The sequence below is a fragment of the Pteropus alecto genome, unplaced genomic scaffold (assembly GCF_000325575.1).
Source record: "Pteropus alecto unplaced genomic scaffold, ASM32557v1 scaffold166, whole genome shotgun sequence".
Taxonomy (NCBI): domain Eukaryota; kingdom Metazoa; phylum Chordata; class Mammalia; order Chiroptera; family Pteropodidae; genus Pteropus; species Pteropus alecto.
The window spans coordinates 6,539,948-6,566,816 of NW_006439757.1; the positions used below are offsets into that span (position 1 = coordinate 6,539,948).

The 26,869-nt window shown below is 30.2% G+C and overlaps 1 protein-coding gene across 3 annotated transcripts in view; it reads right to left on the minus strand.

Moving 5' to 3' along the window:
* FSTL5 (follistatin like 5) overlaps positions 1-26,869 on the minus strand; it is a 498,432-nt gene that overhangs the window by 49,497 nt on the left and 422,066 nt on the right. For all 3 annotated transcript variants that reach the window (XM_006917006.2, XM_006917005.2, XM_006917004.1), the window contains one exon: positions 11,605-11,754. In XM_006917006.2, the coding sequence (XP_006917068.1) occupies positions 11,605-11,754 (150 nt within the window). The remainder of the gene's footprint in view (positions 1-11,604; positions 11,755-26,869) is intronic.

Below are 26,869 nucleotides of genomic sequence, written 5' to 3' on the forward strand. Positions count from 1 at the left end.
GTTTATACACTGGGCTTTTCTATCCCAATGCTGGTTATGGGATTTGACTATTTATAATACTAAGATGCCAATGATCTGATATATGGTTGTAACTCTAGTAACAGATTACCTAATTTAGTTTCCTTAATGAGAAATCTAAAACCACAGAAAGGAGGGAAAGCAAATTTTGAAAATATGTGATTTGGTAAATGTGTTTTTCAGCTAGTATTTATAATATTTAACATTTCTTTAAAATAAAACTTCCAGAAAACAAATTGCTTCCAGGCAGTTACTTCACTCACCTTAATTTTAAGCTATTTATATTACAAGCTAACACTTTTTTAAAGTAATTTCCTGTAGGAGTTGCATATATAAATTTTATAACATAAAACAAATTGTATGCAATAAAACAGCCTTTATTCAGTATTGAAAGCATTTTTCCAAAGCTCTGTTGAATATCCTTAAAGAATTTCCCAAGTCCTAGTTCATAATGTAATCTTCTTTTCAGTGGGTTTAGTTAAACTACACTCATGGCTGAACATATGGAGATTCATATTTCAACTAATATGCTGGCAATTTAGTTTTGTTAAATTATCTCTTTTCTAAAGCCTTGCCCTGCTTTTTATCTATTTCAAATGCTTAATATTCTTGCATTACTGAAGTAATATTATCTGGAAAAAAAAAACCTATTTAAACATTTCTCGAACGGTGTCATCATCCCTTTCTTCCTGGCTAACAGAGCCATGATCTTGTATTGGTATCAGGTGGGCAGCAATGTTCTCAGGGAAGGTAGCTCATTTGGTGAGCACCAGAGATACAAGCCAATGACTAATTCCATTTTTCTTTGACAAGTACTAAGTCCCCCAAACTCTCTCGAGGCTAGGGATGGTCACATGGCATATTCTAGTTTATACATTGTAAAGTTTAATATGATGAGTAAATTCTAAGACTAATATTGCATTTTCATTCAAAGAGATAGTAACAGGAAGAACTTTTCTTATACCAAACTTTTTCTTTCCTTCTGCTTTGAATTTCATCATGTGAGAATAGTAAGCCTCAATTTCCAAAGCCATTTTAAAGCCATGAAACACTAAGCTCAAGGAGGAAAAGCCAACACTTTGAGGATTCAGCCAGAAAAAAGTGAAAGAATTCTCAATAAAGACCTTGAGTTGCTGCATAAACCTAGAATAACTATCCCTAGACTGGATGTTATTTGGGATAATTAAATGGCTTTATTGCTTAAGGAATAGTTAGTCTGGTATTTTGTTAACTGTGCTCCAGTGTATCCCAGATGCTTTATGTAAATTCTTCTTTTACTGATTGATAATTTCAATGCAGATATAACCAAAAGAAAAAAAAAAAAAAGAGCCATCATTAATCATTACACTAATAACAAAGCAATAAAATTCCTTTGATTTTTCAGTTTCCCCTTTACGTGTTAAACTTGATCTATGTCTGATTGTAATAGACTGTTTTTCATGTAACTTAAAATGTAATAATCTTTAGGTCTTTAAAATGTTAAAGATAACATAGTTCAATAAAACAGCAAAAGCAACAATAACAAAGACCTCACTGTTATTCAATTGTTAGGACACAATAAATAGAAGAGCAAAGATCTTCAAATATCTTTAAATATCAGGGGACAATTTGAATGAAAATTTCCAGTTTGCTAGCTCTCATAAGTTCCTTTTCTTTTACCAGGTCTTTTTATAAATATTATCTTATATGGCATACCACAACCCATAGGTTATGTTAATATCCATATAAAAACCAGATTAGGAAACTGAAACTCTGTTTTAAGAGTAGTCATCTACCAATTCATTAGCAGGGCTGGGATTTGATAATCTGTTTCTTCCCAATGTGGAAACCTCTCTACATATAAAAGGCTGTCCTTCCTAGTTCATAGTTTAAATCCTGACAATAATGTGTGAATATGTCGCCCTCTTATTTATATCTCATGTATAAGAAACATTCTTTTGTTTTGCTTTGTTTTTTTCTCTTTTGGAAGATGGAAAGAAACCAATGAGGCTCAAATATATTGAGTAACATCCCCCGAGGGAGCACAGACTTAGTGGAGAATCACTGAGAGTCTGTACACACAATGCTTATGAGCATGTATTCTGAAGCTGACTTCTAATATTAGCATCTTCACTTATATTAAAAAATAATAATAATAATACCTTGATAAGTTACCAAACTTTTCTGTGGCTTAGTTTCATTTATCATAAAATGAAGTCAGTGTTGAGACCTACTTCAAATGGTGGTCACGAATAATTGGTGAGATAGTAAATACAAAGTGTGTAAGGTGTGCCTAGTGAATATTAAGCACTATGGAAATACCATTCCTAATAATAAAAAAATTAATTAAACTACAGATATTTTCATGACCATTAGCATCATAGTGTTTCAGAGTTAGAAATGTAATACCCTTATTTAGCAAATGATGAAAGTGAGACCTTGAAGAGGGAGTTAACAGTCTTTGCCCTTCAGGAATTTATAGGCTAGAGGGTGAAAGAAGAACTTAAAATAACTTGATGCATGTCACAAAATAAAAATAAGGACCAAATACCATGAGAGCTCAGAGGAAGAAGTACAATCCAGCATGAAGTATAAAGGAAAGAGGTGATGTTTTAATTGAGTCTTGAAGTATGAATATTTTATAAAGGGGAAGACAGACACTATTTTGTAAAGTTAACTTAGGAGAATAGGTTTCAAGAGGTTTCGGAAGGCAGTCCATCATTAATTGCCTTCATGTAAAGTAAGATAGATATATTCGAAATAGGAAAATATTAATTTTCAAGACAACTTCAGAATTTAAAAAATGTCTGCTCAACAATCTCCAAATTTTCTGAACATTTTATGTTTTAGCATTTCAAAGGTTTGGTATTTAATTCATTTTATTTTGGTGTTCGGTTGTAAAAGCACACCAGAACTGAAAAAGATATGCAGATCAAAATGAATAAAATACATCTGACATATTTTATTTGGAAAATGTTTAGCTTTTAGGAAAAATCCATTTACAAGTTTTAAAGTGTGTAGATGTAACACATTTTAGAGGGAACATTTACATGGTTTTCGGCAACAAAATCATGTAACAATGATAAAATATTTCCAAAAATCCTTCTTCAGGATAATCTTGCCGTAATCCAATTTTCAGTCAAAAAACCAGATATTTTCTTACTTATATCATCAGTTTTTGAAAGGGATAAATTATATGCATTGGATTTTACAAAACATCTGCTAGTACACACTAGAAATCATTTTATATGATCAGTAAATGTGGACCATTAGTTTTGTAAAAGAGAAAGGCACTTTTTTTTGACACTTCTAAAAATGTTCTTGCCACAATTAAACCTGTAAGCATCTGTGCTATAAAATAGTTAAAATGTTTCTCCACATTTTATGCAAAGAATTACAAAGATTCTATTATCAGTGGCTGACCTCTTTCTCTCACACCTCAGGAAACGTGATTGGATCAGTCTTCAAATACTGACCTCTCTGCAGCAGTACCTCCCCTGCTACCACCATGAACAGAGCCTCCATCATCTCTAACCTCATCACATGCTTTCTAACTTCTAACTTTGTACTCATCAACTTTCTCAACAGATTTGTCGGAGAGATTTTTTTGTTGTTGCTAGCATTAAACAGACCATGACACTAACCTGTTCAAACACTGCAGTGTCTCATCATTTCTCTCAGAGTAAAAGGTAAAAGTCCTTATAATGACTACCGGGCACTACCTGACCTGTTACTCCCCAGTCTTCTTTCTTCTACCCCTCACCTACTACTCTTTCCTTGATATCTCCAATCCAGATGCTCTTGATCAACTTGCTATTCATCCAAGGAGCCACTTTTCTGCCTTTTGGAAGACTTTTCCCAGGACCGGTAAAAAAGCCAACCCAATGTCTGCTTCCTCGACATCTTTGCTCAAGGATCACCTTCTCAGTGAGCCTGTCTGACCGCCTTATTTAATACTGTAACCATTCTCCCCTTTTGCACATTTCCCATCATCTTCACTTTCCCAGTCCCATGTGGCCTTGCTCTACCATTTTATCTTTTCTAATAGCACTTACTAACTTATATATTATATAGTTTACGTTTTTAGTATTCTAGGCCCTAAGAAGGTAAACTTTTTGTGTTTGTTTAGAGCAATACAATACCTATGAACTTAGAACATAATTAGGAAAGGCAAATTGCAAAACTGAACAATGAGCGAAAATTAATTCTTATCAAGATCACTATTATTTAACAAAACAATTAAATTCTGCACCAAGCTTACTATGAATAATTTTTTCTCAATATTTTACGAATATAAATTATTTTTATTTATTCTTTGCAATAGTCTTTCTGTTGAGATACACACTACAGTTCTCCTCTTTGTGTAGATAAAAGTGAACAAAAGACTAAGGATACCAACATTGATTTCCCCCTATTGTAAAACTCTCCTTCTCATCTCAAGATACCTTCATGTCCACTATGTGTTACATCAGCATCTAATATACAGAAGAATTCAGGCCTCTAATATTGATTAGTCTGTATATAAAAGATGTTTCCTTTTTTAACATAAAAAATAACTATAAATGACATCCTAGGATTCCCTTCCCACAAGCAGTCATCTTTCACATCCCTTGTGAAAAGATGAGACATGACATTCCACTTTGGAGACCATTGGTACGTATACTTTTGTTGTTGTTGTTGTTGTTTTGTTGTTGTTTCTGGAGCTACCAACAATTTATTAGTAAAAAATTATATAAGATAAAAGATAGTATTCTAGAATATGTCATTGGAACAAAAGCATCGTATTAGCTCATCTTTCATCTCAAAATTAACCTACATAGAATGCCTGGTGATAGATATTCAGATAATTAAGTTATAATCCTTCTTTGAAAGATTTATTGATTTATTAAACATCTTCAAGTATCTTTCAATTAACCTAATATTTTGTTTTTGTAATTAATTAATAGTAGTGACCTACAAATTTAGGTCCTAAGTTCCATATTTCTTAATTTCTCACGTAAGTACTACTGTCAAAGTGCTACATTATTGTGATGAATTAATTTCTTATCATAGTCTTTCATAAAAATATGTTTATAATATACTCTATACTGTAATGATAAAAAGGTTTTATTTGTTGTAGTTCTATAAAGATAATGATAAAATAGATTTTTCATAGAAAGCCCTTTAATATTTTAAAACACTGTTTAAGGATACAATTTACTTGTACTGTGAGGGTTTTTTTTTTTCTTTGTTTATTTGTTCTGTAACCTTTAACTCCTTCAAAATTCCAACATACCTAGTTGTACACAAATTCTTCATTATTTTTTGATGAATATTCATGAATTTTTTGTATCAACTTCTATAAAGATGGCTTATATTGCAAGGCCAAAATACTGATAATAGCCACAAAGATACACAGAACTTGGAGTTTAGTGTTGACATGAAGGAACAGTGAAGCACAGCTTGTTTATCAGTCTGACAAGGAGAGTACCAGCTGGCTAATTAAGTGAACCTAATTTAAACTAATGATGTAGATTCTCAAGATAATGTGCTAATGGCTAGAAGAGACTGCTGATGACACTTAAGAATACTCCTGAGGTGTAACAATAAGCCACTTCTGCATCCAAGCAGAACCTGATTTTGCTCCACAAATGACAAAATGAGGTCACTTGTTTACTAGTTAATCTTTTATAGAGCAAAACATCAGTTGTATGCCATTCTTACAAAATTTTAATAGTAGGAAAAGCAATAATCATTTGATGTTTAAAGCAACACCAAGGTTACAGATTCCATTTAAAAATTGTGATCTTTTACTTTTAAAGGTGCAGATGGAAGTGATTTTGATGTATTCACTGAAAATAAATATATTCTAATGGCAATAAGTTATCATGACATTTGTAAATTCTTATGTTGTCAAGAATTTTTTAAATTTAATAGTAAAATGTAACTGCTGTTCACATCTTTGTGTTTAGCCCTAAAATGCATATTTTTAGGAAAATTCTATAGTATTTTCTATGATGTTTAGAAGATGATTAAATTTTTATTATAACTGATATTCTTAGTTACCTCTATGTTATATACTCAAATTAAAAACAAATAAACAGAAATACAGCATACAATCAGGAAGTATAACTTCATTTGGATACAAAAAAGGCTGACTTTCAATCTAGACTCAGCTGAAAAGAGTGGTCAGATTGAGAAAAGATGCTCTACCTTTTACAAAATTGGCTTTTTACTTTGCAATTGACTTTAAAAGTGTGCTCTGCCTTTGGATATAAATAAAGCTTTAAGTCACAAATAATTTTTTTTTTGTAGATTTAGTTTTTTAGTAGCTAGAAATATTATTTATTTAGTGTTAAATCTTAAATTGTTTGGATTATTAATTTATAAAACAGAGTTTAATATCTAAGTCTATAAAATATGTCTTTTACACATTGGTTTTAAATTAGGAAAATTCTTGGGGAAATTTAAAATTCTAAGAGATGAAGTATTTTCAAATATAAAATTAGAGTATTTAAGATATTTATAATTCACCTTTGAGAACTAAAATTCATGTACTCTGGAATATCACTCAGCCATAACAAGAGATGAAATATTGCCATTTGCGACAATATGGATGGACCTCGAGATGATCATGCTAAGCAAAATAAGCCAGACTGAAAAAGTTGAAAATCACATGATATTACTCATATGTGGGATATAAACCTAAAAGCAACAAATGAGCAGGTCAGAGACTCAGGGACATGGACAATGGACTGGTGGTTACCAGAGAGTAGGGGGTGGGGGAGGAGGGGAGAGGTAGATAGGATAAAGGTGATTAAATATAGGGGGTTTGAGGGAGGGTGAAGTGGGTAAAGGGGATTAGATATATGGTAGCTGAAGGAAATTGGACTCTGGGTGGTGAACACAGAATAAATAAATAAATAAATAAATAAATAAATAAATAAATAAATGAAATTAATAAATAAATAAAATTCACGTACTCTAAGGTAATGTTAACACAAACATAAAGATGTATTATTTCACCCAGCAGGTAGTAGACTTATGGAATTCAATATCTAAAGAGGTTCACAGACTGAAATTATACATGATTTCAAAAAGAACTTAGACAAATTCAAAGACAGAAAATTTTAATTTTTTGAGAGCTAATCTTATGTGATAAATATCTGAAATTTTAAGTTGATATTTAGAGGTGACAGTAGGCCTCAAGAAGTCGTGTCCCTCTCAGAAAGAATGCTAGACTTAATGTACCCAAAATTCCCAAAGAGAGTCCTTTTAATTAGTCTTTTTGGAATAAATCAATTTTTACCTTATTGCATTATGAACTGATTTATACTTTCCTTCTTTGATTTAGATTATTCTGATTTTCTTTAGTTAAATTCCAAAGTTAAGTGGTTAAATGTTTTATTTTCAGTCCATTATTTATTTTTAATGTAGCCATATACCCTTGAAATGTAGACTTACTTGGATTCAATATATTTAATTATAATTATCAGTTTCTTGACATCAATATTTTAAATTTATTTTGATGTTATTAATAGTTAGCTTAACATTATGTCAGAGAAATCAGTATAAAATTGTTTCATCAATATGTCTTGAGACTTAATTTATATCCTGGCATGTGGTCATTTTCACTAAATGAAATATCTAGTAAATGTTATGGTCTGAATGTTTGTCCCCCAGAATTTATATATTGAAATCCTAAACCCCAAAGATAATGGTATCAGGAGGTGGGGCTTTTGGGAAGTGTTTAGGTCATTATGATGGAGCCCTCCTAAATGGGATTACTGCTTTTATAAAAAGATTCCACAAAGATCCCTTGACATTCCCCCCCCATGTGATGACACTAGCTGTGAACTAGAAAGAGGGCTCTCACCAGATCAGGACCCCACTGACACCTTAATCTTGGACTTTCTAGACTCAGAACTGTGAGAAATAAATTTCTGTTGTTTATAAGCTGTCCATTTATATGTAATCTGTTGCATTTAGTTATAGCAGCTTGAAAAGACTAAGTTAGTAAAATGTTTAGTGATAGTGTACATTAAATCATTTCTGGAGGCAAAGGCTAATACATATATCTGTTCAAACACAGTAATACTGTTGTTCAGTTCACATGTTATTAATTTTGTCTGTTGATTTATCAAGTATAGAAGTATCACATACTTCTCACTTTGATCATATGGCAATATCTTCTAGTAATAAACTCTTCTAGTACTTTTAGAATTATTTTTTCACTGACCAAATAATGTCAGAATATATTTTATTTCTACTTAGTTTTTGAATACTATTATTTCACTTTTTGGCATCTATTATTGCCATTGAGAAAATTGCTGCTGTCCTTGTAGTATTTCATCTGCCCTTTTAAGATTTTCCTTTTTCTGTGATGTTTGGTTGTGTTACGTTAGTATATTTAGGTATTGACATTTATTGTCCATTTAAATTTCATTGTCCTTTCTAAATTTGAGGATTGACTATATTTTATTTTACAAATTGTATAATAAAAATATGTATTATTCTTTATTAAATTATATATAATAAATTAATAATAATAAATTTATTATTATATAATAAATTTACAGATATATAAAATTATAATTAAAATGTGTATATATAATATATCTATATAAGTATGCATATGTTATTTTTTATTATATTATAGGCAATTTTCATTCATTATACTTATTTTGACATAAATATTAACTTTCTCTTTGTCTTTCTATTATCTCCTTCTGGAATAGACTCCTGAAATTTATCCTTTCTACTGCTAATGGATCAATTGTATCTGATATATTCAAATAATCTCATTACTAGTGGTAGATTTTCTATAAAATCACCACAAACACTGAATTTCTCAATATTAAACCATTGCTTAGGGGAAATATACAGTTAGGTTCCTATGCATCTTTGGTCACAATATTTCATCATTTTCAACTGATCAATATATAACCTTATTTCATGTGTGTTTCTGTTCAAAGATATTTTATTTAATATACATTGTTTACTAATTAACATTTAATTCACCACCAAACAGCACTACAACTCGCTTGAATGAAGCTTTACTATTAAGCACATCATGACCTTCTTACACAAATATTTTAACATTATTTTGAGGGGACATTTTAAACAGCAAAATTTCCAGCAAAAATACAAAAATGCAAAAAACAAAGCACTGAATAGATCATGAAAAGAACACTTGTTTATAGTATGAGAGCTGAAACAAGAAGGCAGTGTGTCTCCCCAGCTGGGAAGGTACATGTTCAGTAACAAATTTTTCATCTGCCTGTGAATGACCACAAAAGCCATGAGTATTGATTTTGTGGTTCTAAATAAATTCAAGAGAGTAGGTGAATTTTCAAATACAAAATCAACAATGAGAATTAACTCAATTGATTTCTCCATAACAAAAAAAAAAAACAATAACACTAACAGCTACATTCAAATAAAATATTCTTCCAATTGTAATGTAGAACCAAAGTCGCCAGATACAGATAGTGAATACAATACATTTTTATTTATGTAATATTTAAAATCAGGCAATACTTATTTATGGTGATTGAAATCTATATAATGATTATCATAAGGAGTGGCCGTTTACATTAAGGCCCAGTTTTCTAACCTAAAAAATGTGGTATAAAAATAAAAATCATACTATGATTATATCACAGTATGGTTTTTAAAAATATTTGAGCATTGTATAATACCTTTTACATTTTCCTAGTATTTCATAGTAATTATAGGCACTATAAAGAATAATATAATTTATGTGATTTTTTTACCATTGCATGAACATTTCATTATTTATACTTTCTATTAATTTTAAATTTTACATCATTGCCTGGAAATGGAAGTTATATGAATAGTAAGTAATGTTTGCTTTCCTCACTTTCGAATATCTAGTAGGTAATACATATTCATTCAGTGTAGTTTTCTAGTTTGAAAATTGAATTTAAAGACCAGCTTGATTATTTCTTAAACATATTTCTAATATTAATCTATGGGCTACACAGTCTTGATAATCCCAAACAGAATGCGTGCAATTTGTTGCCCTGTGTTGCAGCAGATATCTAAATAAAATCAATTTGGTCAAAAATGCAACACTGTTAGAGACAGAAATATAAGAGGTAAAATACACAGAAAAATATATTCTCACATTAAATATTAGACCATTATACATGAGAATTATGTAACTCTGGAGGCCTTACCTTAGAATTTTTTAGTAGAACAGTTATTCATTCTTTTACTCATGATCGTATTACTCATTCTCATATTCGAAATTGAACCATTAATTATCCACTTTAAATGCATAACCTGGAAATTCAGACCTTTCTAATAGAAACACTTTTTATTCTTTTATTTGTGATGTAAAATATGTCTCATAATAGGTAATCAATAATCGCATATGGGATGGATGGATGGATGGATGATTACACAAATTCCTGTGAAGCTGTTAAGATGAGAAGCCCTAACTTTGTACGTCTTAGCACTTTTAGTGGTTCTAGTCAGGAATCAACATTAAAAGAACTATCATCTACTTCAATATTCAATTTCAAACAAATATTAGTGCAAAAAAATCTCTGTGAATATAAGGAATGGTTAGTATCCACTGTTACTCAGAAATTTTGATAGCAAACAGGTATATTGCTCTTCTACATGACAAACTCTGTTGTAAATGCCTTCTATACATTAATTGTTCTAATCCTTAATACAGCAGATCCTCCAATAAAGTCAATTCATTCAACATTGTTTCATTATAATATTGGTGAGCAACTTAACTCTTACTTATATCAATTAGCTTATGGTAAAATTGGTTTCATTATATGTTGTTTTGTTTAAAGTCACGGAGCCTATCAATTCTGTTAAATAAGGGCTTACTGTATAACTTTATGAGATATGTATAGTAATTACTTCCATTTAGCAGGTTGTATATATCTCACAATGCTATTTTAAGTTTGTTTCCTCTGAGCTGAGAAGCCATAGATCATAATAGTCAAGGGCCCATGTAGCAGAGCCAGACTGCATGGATGCAAATCCTATACTCTCCCTTGGTTATTGTGCAACTGAGTTCAAGCAAATTGCCCAGATTAAACATTCTTGGAAAGAGCAGGGAATGAAATATTTCGTGGCCCAAACCCAAATAGTTTTTCATAACCACGACCATGGCAATGTTTGTTAGAAATGTTTTTCTCTGTCATTGACCTATGTACATATTAGTACTTGTTTTACTATCATAGTAGAAACTATTAAGTTACTATTATCTAGCAAAGCTTACTGTTGTCTCAGCCTTTGTTAAGAATCAAATGAGAAAGATACAATACCATTTCCGGAATGATAACTAGAATAAGCAACTCTGAGGATGATTTTTGTGAAACTAGTCATTTTAGTATTATTATGTGTTCATGGAATCTAATTTTTGAAAAGAAAAGATATTTAAATTATTTAATTCATTAGACTCAAAGATTAGAATAAGAGGAGGGTTTGCAGAAAATCTATTTATTTTTCCAGTTATCCAAGTAATGAAGCAAGTTATAAATGACAGTCAGATGTCAATGCACAAGTCACCTGGTAAAGACTATTATATCAAAGTAAATATATTTTAAAATCACTTTTAAAAATAGGAATCGCTCATACCTGAACAACTTTTTGGGACTGCACATCTACAATTAGGACTCTGTCCAAGGTCGGCTGTGCAACATAAACGAATTTGTCTTTGACATTAACAGCTGAGGCCCACACGCACCTCTGAACTTCATCTCCCTCAGCTTTTGGGCAGACTTCATCCTAAAATTTAGAAAATAGAAAATAAAATGAATATCTTAAATTATAACATGGGCATGGCCATAGTCTGGATAAAATTAATTGATGCTTTACTACATTCAGGATCAAAAGTTAAATACAATAATTGATAAATATAAATATAGAAAGTAAAATCAGTCAAAACAGTATATAGTACATATTTAAGCTCATTAAATGTATGTAGAAATTGATGTGAATGATAACCCTTTAAAATAAATTTCTTGATATCAAATCCCTAATTCTTTATTTCTGATAAGACATAGTCCTTTCATTTGTCATTATCTATTCATAACTCAGTAACTTCAGAATTACATAATAAATTTAATGTTTTCTCCCAAATCTCCCAATCTCAAGCTTTTTTTACGAGACACAAAGGCCACACTAAAGTATATTTAGAACTTCTTGGAACATCAGTGAATGCTGCCATGGCACATTCCTGGTCTTTTAAAAAGCTACCAAATCCACTGGAAATGATTAAAGAAGTCGTCTAATTTGTGGAGAATCAGAAGCTTAGGAAAATTAAAATAAGGTAGTTATTCAGAATGGTTACTTAATTTTTCAATGTGGCATCAAGGGCAAATTTTACAAAATCCTTTAAACTTCCCAAGCCCTTTTATTCTGCTCCTTTACCCTAGAACTGCCTTATGGTTGATTATTGTGTGGTTTGTGCTGGACAGCCATCAATGAGGCAAAAATATCTTCCATTTCCCCCTTTCCTGCACTTTGTCAATTAAATGAATGTTGAAGGACTATGTGAGCCTTAGTGATTCATGTAGGCAGACACATCACAAGTAAAAGAAATGTCATTTAGTTCATTATTTTTGTTTCAGATTTTTCTTTTATTGACTGGTCTGTTGATTTTATAATTCTCTCAATTTACTTAGAGAAACTACTAAGAAGAGAAATTTGTTGAACTGTACATTACATATGTGGAATGATAAATATTTATATGATAATGATATAATGATAAACACTGATTTATGTCTTTCACTTGTTTTATGACATAGATCTGATCATTGATTACTAATGCCTAATTTACTGATTTGTATACTTCAGTTAGTAATGCTTGAGCTAAATTAGAACACTCTTTTCTTTTTCTAACTTGAATAAACATTTTTTTCATCAGAGATTTCATTCACCATTTGTATTTAATAATCATAAAACAAAATCAATGAAGTTTTCATTATCAACACCACTAAGCATTTCTTTTAATTTAAAGATAATACTGACAGCAGATAAACCACATTTGACAATTAGTGATTAAAATAAATATGACAATAATGTAACTCTTCTCAGATAGTACAACCATAATAAGTAAATGTATTGTTTGCATAAAATTAGGAAAATAATATAAAAACCAGAGCACTGTGGAATGAGAAGCTCAGTATGTGGTCTATGCTTTTGTTCTCCAAATTTTAGATCTGATTAAAGGAGGACCTGGAGTGTCCACTAATGTTTGATATCCAGTCCAGAAGTTGTGGGGTCCAGCCAAAACACTGGGAGCATATAACAGCAGTACTGAACTCTGAACAGCACATATTGTTCCAGGCTTCCAGGACATAAACAAAAAACCCTAAAAACTAAACATATAATGTATGCTTCTGGTAGTTTCAGAGGTATGAAATTAACTCCATTTCACAGGATGTACCATAGTCATTCTAAGATGTCTACCTTTGGGGTCATCCTGAGTAAAGCCTCTGGCAACCTTATACAGGCAGCACAAACCTGATGGCAGAAATCCTTCCCCAGCACATGTCCAGAAATAGAGGACAGAATTGTACTTTCATCCATCAATTTACTGAAACATTATTTTCTGTGTCTAACATTTTCCCTCAGAAGTATATTAAATATCTTTGACAAGAACCTATTTCGTGAGACTCAAACACTATATAAAATATGTACTTGAGAGGCATGAAGAGGTGAGAAAAAAAGTGAGACCTAAGGTTGATGAAATGCTCTGAATATGGGGAAATTGTTTACAAATTCTATGCTGTTGTGTAAAAACCACCAGTGAAACCTGCCGTAATAACAGAAAGTGTGAATGACCTGACACATAACTGTCAGCCAAACAATTGCTGAACCAAGAGCAATTTCCACCCTTTTGTTTGCTACGAAACTATTCAACAGTAAAATAAATGGCTCTGCAGGGAATTATTTTCTATTTGTATGCTGTCCCCATAAGATGTCCCTGACCAGACTCACAATCATTTTTACAAAGCTATTAAAAGTTTCCTGACAGCCAGCCTGAATTTTCTTTGCTTCACTTTATGCTATTATTTCTGAGTATAGTCTATTAGGTCCCATTTTACAATAGCACTCTTATTTTTTCAGATTACATAGATTAATATTTATTTCTGTGGATAAAAAATGTAGAGGAATGTTTTTCACATGCATTAGGCATTTAATGAGATAAAAGAGAAGCTAAAAAATACCAAAGATGCTAAATAAGATTAAGATAATACATACTGATGAGGAATATTGTCAAGAATTATATCAGAGTATCATTAAATCACTTTTTACAGAAATGTATACTACCATTTCAAGTGAAAAAAATTAATAAGATATTTGAAGTAATGAGGATGAGAGTCAATAAGAAAAAGACAATTCTAGTACATAATTAGAATTTATCTATTTCCGTTTGGGTTGTTTCCATATTAATTACATATTTCCTGTGTATGTATTATGATCTTCCAAAGTTTTAAAGGAATACAAGATATATTACTAGTGATGATTGCAGTTTTGATTTAGAAATTAAAATGGTGTTGATGACACTTATTTGTTAAACATAAGTAGGTCAGATATATAAATATGTGTACTCATCTTCTATAGGATTTTGTCATTTTAATTTATTGTGTTGATTATTGATTACCTATTAAAAATACTTTGCCCTCAAATCTTCAAATTCTCATCTATCCCTTTCGTCCTCTTCCCTCTCCCTCTTTTACATAGCCCCTCCTTTTGGCACATCTGGCATCATTAATGGCAGGGACAAATGTTATTTGTTACAAGCACTTCCATTTTCCTTGCACCCAACTCAACATGTTTCTGTCATCATTCCCCACCTCTCATCCTTCTTTCTAATCGTAGATTTGTCCACTGTCCTTTGCCTTCAGAAAGATCTGCCTTACATTTAATTTATAACTTTAGTTATGTCTCCAAGTACTCAAACACGCACGTTCCCCTGTAATTTAAGAAGCAAACAATAAAACAAAATTAATTGTATTCATCTGCTTTCCCTTTCAATCATCTATCTAATTTCCTTCAGATTTTGAACAAATTGTCTAGAATTTTACTTCCATTTCCTCAACTTTTACTGTAAATTGATTATATTTCAAACTGGTTTTCATGATCCTGTCTTTTCCAAAAGAATTGTCTTGTAAAGTTACCAGTAGCCTCAGAATTTACAATTTTTAGTTTTCCGTTCTTGTTGAGAAGCATTTATTGAGTGTTTGCTATGTGAAAGATATCATGCAAAGCTATGTTTGGAAATAAAAACATGAATATAGGAGAACACTTGCTTCAAGTTGCTTATAATTTCTGCTGTATTTGGCTGTTTCAGACATGATTCTTCCCAATATGCTCTTTCATTCTTGTAAGGCAAGGATCAGCAATGGTCCCAGGCCAGATTCAGCCCACTGCCTTATTTTGGTTTGTGGTCCAGAAACTAAAAATGTTGTGTATGTATGTTCTGCATTTTTTAATAGTTAAAAAAAAGGAATACAATTTTGTGACATATAAATATTATATGGGATTTATTAGAGCACAGTTACACCCATTCATTTAAATATCGTTTGATTGCTTTCATACTTTAATGGCAAAGACCAAAAGCACTGAGAAGCTTAAGGTATTTACTATCTGCATCTTTTTCAAAATAAAATGTCACTGATTCCTGTTGTAGGTTATGTCCCTACCCTAGTTAATATTTTTATCCTATAAGTTAAAATTCTGTTGATAGTAACTTATTTATCTTCTTTCCTTAATTGTGACTTCAGGAAAGCTAAAGCTCAGACTTTGGTTTTCTGCTCCATTTCCTTTACATTAAATTCTACTTAGAGGTCATTCATTCCTATTTTCTCTACTAGTATCATGGTCAGAAGACACCCAGGTCTTCCTCTTTTGGTCTCTTTACAGAAAAACTGTTGAATGGACAATTTGAAATGGAGATATAAAAGGTTAAAAAGTATACTATATTAAAGGAAGTATTAAAGATAATTGGAAATTAAATAGAAAATCAAGAAAAGGTAAAATACATGCACTCATATACATGACCATAAATAGACAGACAGATGATAGATTAGAGAGATAAGAGACACACAGATGATACAGATAGATATTATCTATCTAGAGATAAATAATCAGGTTTGATTTATATTAGAGAAGTTTAAAATGCTAACCAGTACTATAAAATAATAGGACTATTAGGCAGTAAAATAACAAAGAGTAAAATTGCCAATAACAATCATTTATAAACCTATATATAAAACATAAGTATAGTTGATATGTAAACTATTCTCTAGTTTTAGAAAAAAGTTTAAAAGTAGACTTAATAATACAAGAAAAGACACCAGGCCTAGGTACATGGGGAACAAAAGAACTGAAAAGGCAACCTAATTAAACATTAATAGGTTAGGGTCCTCTAAGAAATAAAGAAAAGTAAATATCTGATTTTCTGCATAGTTTGGAATACAAATGTATTATGTAATATATTTATCTGTGCATAAAAACCAACTGGTACTAGTATTATAAAGGTAGAAAAAAGTATTTAACTAATAAGGTGACCTAAGACCTATACACCCAATTTGGGCATTGTGTATTCACCTAAGGGTGGTAAAAGACACTCATAGATAAGTACTAACCCACTGGAAATGTATACTGAGTCAAAGGAGGAGAAAGAAGGTTTGATGTTTTGATAAGTATGTAAATAAAAGTATTTAAATTTGAAAACTTGTAGTCTATATTATAGTAGTCTACACATTTTTCATACAATTTTCTTTCAATCTTCAAAAATATTTTGAAGAGAAGTTCACAGTGGATATTTGAGTTTTAGGGAGTTATTTTAAGTGTGGAATGATTATTGCATACGCAGTTAGGAGAATTATTATTATTTTCTTTTTTATCATTTAGCAATTCTGTGACATTGAGCAAATTACTTGACCTGTCCATTTCCTCATCTGAAATATGAGGACATTAAATTTGAATATTGTCAATTATTTTAATAAATGAAAAAAATAGTAAAACCTATATGAGTTATACCTACTCTGCTTAAACAGAAAATGGTTTACCAGTTAATAAAAATATTGTACTGGGTTAAAATAGCCAATTAAAGAAATTAATTTGTAGAGTGTTAAAAGTCAAATTTCTACAAAACATAAGAGAAGAAAACTCCAGACTTATTGTAAATGCAGGAATAGGTTGTTTGTGTCCTGGTTCTCCCAATTTTTGTAAATGAGCTAGAATCCTGGCTTGGGTTGATTCAAGTGCCAGTGGATATTGAGAATCCTGGGGACAGAGACTTAAGTCTGTTGGGGAAGGCATACATTTGAATAATAGGGAGATGAAACTGTTGTGTTTAATTTTTTTCCCCCAACGTAATCAGGATTTGATTTGTGTAAGAGCAACGATACTCTTTCCTAACTTTATTTTACAAAGAACAATTAGTAAGTTGGTTAGCTAGAAGGAAAAATAAAATTAACTTTTTTTCTTGTCAGATAACACATGAAGTGTTCTTTAAAATGACTAAAAGCTCATTATAATCATGACATTACTATAAACACTAATGAGTATCATGGGAAGATGGGGTTTACTTCTTTCAAATACAATCTATATTCTAGTTTCTTTAAGTACCAGTGGAGAATATTTGCTAAAATGGTCCCTTTCAATTAATGATTAATAAACTCATAATTTAAAAAACTAGTAAAACATTTGTTTAAATGCTCAAAGTGTATATACCCCCCTCTACAATTGTTCTAACCTCTGTATATCCAAACCTTTTCTTAATTTTGAAAAGGTGGAAGCTTCAAATTGAATGTGGCTTTTAAAATATTGCCGTTAAAATTGAACTTCAGGTTTTTGTCTTCAGTTCTATCTCATGAAATTTATTTCCTTTGCATGCCTCAGTATCCATTTCATAGGTTTATTTACTTCAGAATCCATATTTGCTTTACTAATATGATCAGAATGCAGAGAAGTGAAATCTAAAAAATAAAATTGCTTGTTTTTAGAAGAATTTTTTTCCCTTAGATTCCCCATATAAGTGAAATCATATGGTATTTATTTTTCTCTAAAAAGAACAAACTAATCAAAAACAGACTCACAAAAATAGAGGACAATCTGTTGAAGGCCAGAGGGGTGGAGATGGGGATGGTGGTAAAGGATTAAAGAAGTACTAATTAGTAGTTAATAGATGGTCACAAGGATGGGAAGCACAGAATAGGAAATGTAGTCAGCATTAATGTAATGGCTAGGTGGAGAGCCAGAGGAGAGAAAGAGTAATGAGGGGATCGTTTCATAAACTATATAAATGTGTAACCAATATACTGTATACTTGAAACTAATAAAATAAAAATCAAATAAGGCATTTTAAATACATTTATTTGGATTAATTTACCTTGATGCTTTTAAATTCTCATTTTAAAATAGAATAAGTTAATGGTTTCTTATTGTTACAAGTCCATTAGATAAAGAGGAAATCAAGTTAAACTTTTAAGGAAGAGAGTTAAACAATTTGAATGATATGGAATGTCAGAAATGATGTAAGTTCCCTTTCCCTTGTTTAAATGTTCTTTTCTCTTTTTTTCTTTTCTTTTTTAGTACTGAGACATAAGTTTTGATAATGTACATTTTACAGAGTTCTCTTTTGGGGGACATTAGCAGAGGAGAAAGACAGGTGTTACTGATTACTTTCCTAAGTATGCATATGTAATCACTCTCTGTGAATAGCTTACTCTGTTTTGTAACTATTTAAAAAATGTTAACGTAAAGCATAAAATTTTTTTCTGACTGTTGGATTATCTACATTTTGATCAATACAATGTAATATTTTTCATGAATTGAACTTTTTTTTGTACATAATCTCACAATGCAAATGTTGACATATTTTGATCGAGGTCTTCCATCTTCCCATATTGTCCAGCACAGAAGCAAGCACCTTATTTGGAATACAAGCTAGTAGTTTTTGCTACTATTGACTGAAAAAAATTTACTCTAAAACATGATAGACTTATCTTCAAAAATAATAAGGCTGTTTATAGTATAATTATTTTCATTTATATTTTTAGACTTTATTGTAATTCACACACAGTTTGCTCCACATAGGAATGCTTACAGTGAGTAACACTACACTGTTACTGTTAGGTCAACTTTCTTTAAAAGTTATTTTTGATGGTTATATTATTCGCTGTTTAATTATTATTGCAAATAGCCTTACAATCTTTCTCACAGGTATATAGTGAAAGGATACTAGCCAAATAATTTGTACACATATGTATTTTGCTATGCTTGTATTAATTAAATATAAACCATAAAAATAGACCCATTTTAAATCATATTTTATAAATCTTTAGAAATAAATGTTACATTAAATAAATAATTTAACTCTGCACCTATATTTTCACTGTCCTTTCTCTTTAAAAATGTTGTATTGCCAATAGAATTACATTTTTCTTGTTTTTGTTTTACTGACATAAAATAGGGGTTCTGTTACACTATTCAGTTCAGAAAATTTCTTGAGTAATAACATAAAAACAACATTGAGTGATAATTCACCAAAACTATCTCTGTAATTTGGTTGAATGCAGATCTCTTAAAATACATGCAAACTATATAACCTGATATGCTATTAATTTATTCCATCTTTAAGTTTTCCTAATAAACCCATTTTCTTTTGCCCTTATCATAGGGAATACATTTTTCTTCTTAAAATAGAAGTGACATAGGAATGATTGTTGCTGGTGTTTTTGCAGGATGAAAAACACAGCACTTAAAAGAGAGTCAGTATATGGTTCCAGTTCCTGAAACAAGAAACTTCAGTGGTGATTTTAGGCAATTTAGTTAGTCTGCCAGTAGTTATGCCACTCACTAGCGTCTCATATTACATTTCTCTAAAGCTGTACAGATGACATTTACAGTGGGATGGAATAATTGCCTTGTTTAGCAAGACCTAGATGAACTTTAGTTTCTGCTGTTAATTTGCTAAACAATCCATTATATGTCTTCTAAAAATATTTTCATAAAATTTTGAAAATAAATCACTAAAATAGAAAAAAAGAAATTTAAAGGGCAATAAATAAGCAGCTTAAGTAGTTAAGCAATGAATAGTAGTTTTGAGATTTAAGTTTTGTTTTCTTTGTAATTTTTATTATACAATTGTATCTTAAATTTCAGTACAAGAGAACATGCAATCATTACATGATAAAAGATTTGGAAAAATATAAATGTCATTTTAAACTTTCAGTAATAAATTTAAAAGTTTTTTTTTATCAACTTAAACATTAAATAAAATAAAATAAGACATTAATTTTCTTTCTGAACCACACCTTGAAGTATTCAAACTGACATTTATGACTTATCTGAAATATGAAATAATATGAAAGAAATGACAAGCTTTCAGTTTTAAATTGCAATTTTGACAACTACAGTGAAATATAAAATGTAAACAATGAGAAATCAATCAACAGCCCAGAAAATTAAAGTTAAATAGCAATTTTTAGAAATTTCAAGAAAAATAAAGAATAAAAAATAAAAAATAAATTATTAAAATTATAAATCAAATCCACAAAAGTGTTAAAATAATTACATAATTTTCAATATATTTAAAAGAAAAATTAGCAATTGCATAAGCAAAATTATCTCTTTACAAAAGAACTCCAATAGAAAATATCTAATTGATCATTCAAGAAATTCTACTACTGAGCACATTATTTAAAGTGCTTAAAGGTGATTGTTCACATAAAGTGAGACTAGGCATAGGGAGGCATGAAGTAAGAAACTACCACTTTATCCTGAGCCTTTTTGTGTTCTTTTTACTATGAAAATCTGTTACTTTAAAAAAAGAAATAGGTACTTTTTATGAATAAAACTAAATCTTAGGACAGAAACTGCAATTTAAGATCTATATAAGATAGATTTGTGTGATTTTGTAAAGTTTAAGTAAAAAGGTTGCATGTTTAAAGACATTTGTAGAAATAATTTTTTTAATAAGTTAAATTTTTCAACTTTATCCTTTAGAGATTTCTGTTGAAAAATCCAAATTACATTAAATTCATGTAAACATATTTCTAAAGGGCTTAGAATGTACTCTTATAGGTATATAGTGAGTCCTTATTATTCATATAAAAATGTTTAGAATGATAGCAATAGATTGTCTGACACACATCATTCTGGTAATATTTATTTGAACAACTTAGCAGGTTCTTATTAATAATCTCTTAAAGAAGACTTAACATGCTGTCTTAGCTAAAATTATTTGACCCAATTAATATGCTGTACAACTCCATTAAAATGTCTAACCAATGTACTGTTCACTTGAAACTAATAAAATTTTTTAAAATGCCATTCACAATTTGCGTGCTTCTCACTATTGTTTTCCAAATGTTAGGCTTATGCACTTAAAGTCTAATAGAAGTACAAGATAAGAATTTTAAAACTACGTGATTTTTAATAAAAGATTAGAAATTCTCTTTAGGTCTAGGTGTTCAAAGACCAATTTCATAAATGCATTTCTTTTAAAATCTACAGAGTACTCTTCTAAGAAATAGTTAGAGGTAGTTTACGTTATTATCTTTAGGAAGCTCTTTGCAGGATATCCTTGTAACCACAAAGGGACGAAAGCTTAAATTTTTATCATTCTATAAGTCTTTGTAAGTTAAGCCATGTTCAAATAGAGACCCACTGAGAAAAGAATAAGTAGGGAAACATTTCAATTACCTTTCTGAAATATGCAGTGGTATTGAATTCAAAAGGTTGCACAATGGCTTCACGAGGAAATGAATTATCTACATTATATAAAGGGGCTGGTGTTTTAATAAGTATTTTTGTAGGCAGAGTTTGGAGAAGTAGTAATTAGATTAGAAACAGAATGAAGTGCTGAAAAGGGAAATTTGAAAGTGTTATTAAGGGGACTGATGAATGCCTTCAAGGCTGCTCTGCCTGAGGTGAGGGGGACACCAGCAGAGAAGGAAATGGGGACTACTGTTTTCTCCATTTCTAATTTGTTTCGGTTTCTTGGCACCTAAGTATTCTTCACACTATGGACAACCTTTCCTATGTATACACTTTAATAGAGTACTCATAGCTTTTATTTATAAAGGTAAAGTAATTTTTATATGCCAAAATTCCAAATCTAGAAAATAGATATTTTAGAGGTGATTTACATCAGCTTTCCTGTCAAAATACGTTACTCTGCAGTTCAGTGTTATTTAGCATTAATACCAGGAATTGGTGTGTCCCCAAATAAAAGACCCCTGCATTATAAGATGGATGATTTTCTTTAAGCTCTTCTAGTACCTATGAAAAAATGTGTAACACTATGATGTGTGAAGAACAGCAGCTAGATCTATAATAAGCAAACAAAGAAGTAATTGAGTTTAAAAAGTATTAAAGATTAAAAGAGTGGTAGGTAAGGATGACATGATATCTGAAAACCAGAAAAAGTTGGTAAACTTCAAAAAGCCTGTCATCCTTGAGCCTGTAATTTAAACATTTTGCCAAACCTATTTTAGTTTTAGTTCTGAGTTTATAAGTCTGGAACAGAATTTTATTTGCTTGAAGCTCATACTCTAGGTGGCAAGATGAAATCATGTGTACGACTAGGATAAATATAGTAAGAATCCTATCTAGTAAGGCTACATAACAAAAAAGAAAAAAAAAGAGATGAAAGTATAACTGAAAGCACGTTGTGTGAATTCTTACTAAGTCACTATCAGAAGCTGAAACCTGATGTAATCTGACATAGCACCAAAATTGAATTTTTATTTAGAGCAAGCAAATAGTATCTTCTGAGAGGTTTGATGGAACGTTCTCTATTCTAAATATTTCAGTTTTTATCTAAACTTTACTGCCCAATGAGTTATATCGGGAATTGCACTGCTACTCTCTTAACATCAACAGTGAATTTGAAAAATATTATATCCATGTTTAATCCTTTTTGCATGAGAAAAAAAATGATTGCAAAAAATTCATTTCCACTGCTTGCACTCAGGAGATTTATCTTCTAAAATCCAGATGAACTAGCCATTTTTTCTATAATAGGACTCCAAACTATCTTATACAGAGCATTGCACAGCACATTTTGACTATATGATCCTGAATTAATAGACCCATGAGATTATATTTACACTGAAACAATTCAATGATAAAGTATTCTATGAAACATTTTTCACAAACCCATTAAAAGAAGAACACTATTTTGTGAGAATTGTAAAATAAGGAGAAGAATTACAGTGAGGAGAAAATTAAATGTATACATCTTTAAACTTAGAGAACTCATAAAAGAATGAAGAGTCCCAGGCTCTAAGCAATGAAATTTTCATTAAATTTATTTAACAAATGTTACTGGATTACCTGCCATGTATAAGGCACTGTACTAAACATCTTGGGAATACAAACACTAATTAAACAAGGTCCTTGACTAAAAGAGATAATAAGATGTAATAGTTATTTTTATATATCATCTAGGCTATAGTACCCAATTGTTTGGTCAAACACTAGCTAGATGGTGTTTTGAAGGTGTTTGTAGAGGTGTTTAATATTTACACTTAGTTGGCTTTAAATAAAACAGATCACCCTCCATAATGTGAGGGGGCCTGATTCAATAAGTTGATTCAATAAATTTAAGAATGAGGTTTCTCAAAGAAGGAGAAATCCTGCCTCAGACTTCAAAGTAGATATTCTGCTTGTTTCCAGTCTGCCTACAGATATCAGACTTGAGACTATAACAGCAATCTGTGTCTGAGTTTCCAGGTGGCTGACCTAAGCTGTGGATTTGGGACTCAAGACTACAGTATCAACTCTTATATGAGTAGCTAGCCTGCCCTACAGATTTCAGACTTGCCACTCCACCCACCATCACCTGAGCCAACTCCTTAAAATAAAGCCATAGAGGTAGACACTGATACACAGACATACAGATACAGATAATCCTATCACTTGTTTTTCTGGAGAAAAATTTTTTTCTCACATAATACTCCACGAATTTTCTCATTAAATTATTATATGATTAGATACTTAAATCTAATGCAATGTAGCACCAAATAGCTTACACACTCTGAAATTGACACCTCTCTTGTTTAAACATAGAATATAAACCAATTTCATATAAAAAATAAGTATTTTGCTCTACATGTATTCTCAAGGCATAACATGATCAATTTCCTTCTTTCTTTCCACTACTGTATACTTGTATATCATGAAAGTGGATGTTTATATATTGTTAATTATTTAAGCTTAACTTACATTAAGAAATAAAAAATAGATCAATATGAAATAAAAGTTCATCTATCCTAACCTTTATTTCATATGTATGGGGCATAATAAATTACATAGGAAATATGTCTTTTGGGGGGGTGGTATAAACAAATGCCTCTTCTCCATTCTGCATTTAATGAATATAATTGGGACATAGTTTCAGACAATTCATCATTCTCTCTATTATTCTTAGTGTTTTAAAAAATATATTGGTCAGTTGAAATACCTTTGCATATTAATTTCAACATCCAAAGCAGTAGAAATGTCATAAATTCAAACATACATACATATGCACACACACACACACACACTCTTAAAAGTCGCTCTCTTAAAAATGTATTTGATTTTTCTTACTTTTTGTTTACTCTTTCATAAGATTATAGAAATTTTTATTTTATGATATACAGTTATCTTTTTATTCTTATATTTCTTTAGATTTTTCAATATGCATTTTTATATAACCCCATATGTAAGATGACTATAAGATTTCCAGGGTCTATGACTTTGAAAATCTGATGCAATTAATTAGTTCTTAATAACTAATTATCCCTGGTCTGTCACTATTGTATTATTGTGGATAAGCATTCTCAGATGGAAAGAAATGAGTTAAATTTGTCACCATTGGTGTTTGGTTTCTACTTCCTCTACAATTTTTTATAAAAAATTATAAATTATAATACATGTATTTATATGTGTATAATTTCTGTCTATATATATACTCATATACAGAGAAACAAATATACATAATCTATACTTTTTCTGCTGTAATTGTTTTAGAAGGAAGTATAAGTATTTAGAGGCTTTAAAGAAATTCAGAGAAGTAAATTTTATATTCCTTTTGTCCACTTATGTCACAAACTGTCACGTAAAGTCTTTGTTTGCCTTTTTAGCCCTAGATTCCAAATAGTTAAATTAATTCATATAGAGCCATCAAAAACTGTTCTGGAAAACCACATTTTAAAGACTTGAGTCAAACTGCATTGAACCATTTACTGATACTTTGGAATAGTACACATGTAATGCAAAAAGAAAATTCTTTTTCTCTAAATTTGCAAAAATATTAGTAACTGAAATTTCAGATTCTGTGATGTAACCAACACATCTGTGTCAGTTAGCTACAAAATCTATGGTCTAGTAGAAATCATAACCTCTCCTACAAAATTATTTTGCTTTTATTTAAACAATCATTTTGATGCCACATTTTTTATACTTGTGCATTAGCCCAGATTTCTCAACCATAATATTTTTATAAAAATATGAATGTGACATGAAATTGAATTATTTGCTTTGTCAGAAGCAAATATTTATATTTTAATATATGTGTTTATTTATTAACACCTTGCTCAAAAAAGATTTAGTTAGTTTTGATATTATATAACTATAAAACAAAATAAAATTACATGTACGACAAAATAATTTTGTACTTGTAATTAAACTATAGCTTAACAAAAATGGTAACAATTCTGTTTAGTTATTTACCCTACAATTAAATTCTTTTAATTAAATTTATTGGAGTGATTAAGTTAAAAATTGTTTCATTTATTTTAAACAATCACAAACATATAGAATAAATTCTCTTTATTTTAAATAAAATGTCATTAGATTACTTTATCCCAGAGAATATCTGGAGGGAAGCTGAACTATCTTATCTCTTGCTCTTAGTGTTTTTCTTCTGCCCATTCAAGGGCATGGCTTTAATTGTTATCTCTACATATCAATATATGACAACGATATTGACTATTAGTAAACTGGAAATAAGATTTGAAAGTAAGGAATCTAAAATATGGCATTGATATTATTTTACTCATATCTCATGGTCATGCCAACCTTAAAAGTGAGTATCAAGAGAGGTTTACATGATGAGGTCTGCCAATAACTTACCTTATTTTGGGTGTTTGGTATATATCTGAACTAGTGTAGGAACACATAAGTAACACAGATACCTTTAGTATTACATATTTTTGTGTACATATATTTATGTGAAGATATATGTGTGTGTGTGTGTGTGTGTGTATCTCCATGGAAGTAAAAAGTAACTACATACATATATATACACACACATCCATGGCAATATAAAATAATTATATTAAATTTCTTATCATTCTGCAAAAAAAATAGTTCCTAATATGTATAATCAATATCCAGTTTGTCAGATATTCTTTTATTTCTGATTGTTTTTTTCTGAATATTTTACAGAAAAAAAAACAGAAAGGTAAGGTGCATGTTAATAAATAAAGGAATTTATATATTGCTGTATAAATCTAAATTGTTAATTCCACTGAAACTTTATAAAAATGAGATGAAGAATAAAAGGGACCCAACATTTATAAAGCATCAAATATACCCCAATTTCTCATCAGATTATTTACATAGTATTTTCTTTCATTTTATTAAAGTAAACATTGCCTAGTAAAATAGGAGATATTCTAAATTAAGGAGCCGGTAGAATTGTGTTCATTTTTGGTATTTCACTTTTATTTCTTTTATTTTAATTACAAGCAGGTATTTAGAAATACACAATATATTATTTTCTACCTTAAATATAACACCTGCATAGAGTAACAGTCAATATCATAGTTTTAATATTTTCTTCCAAAAATCATATATAAAGTGAAATACAATTTTATATATATATATA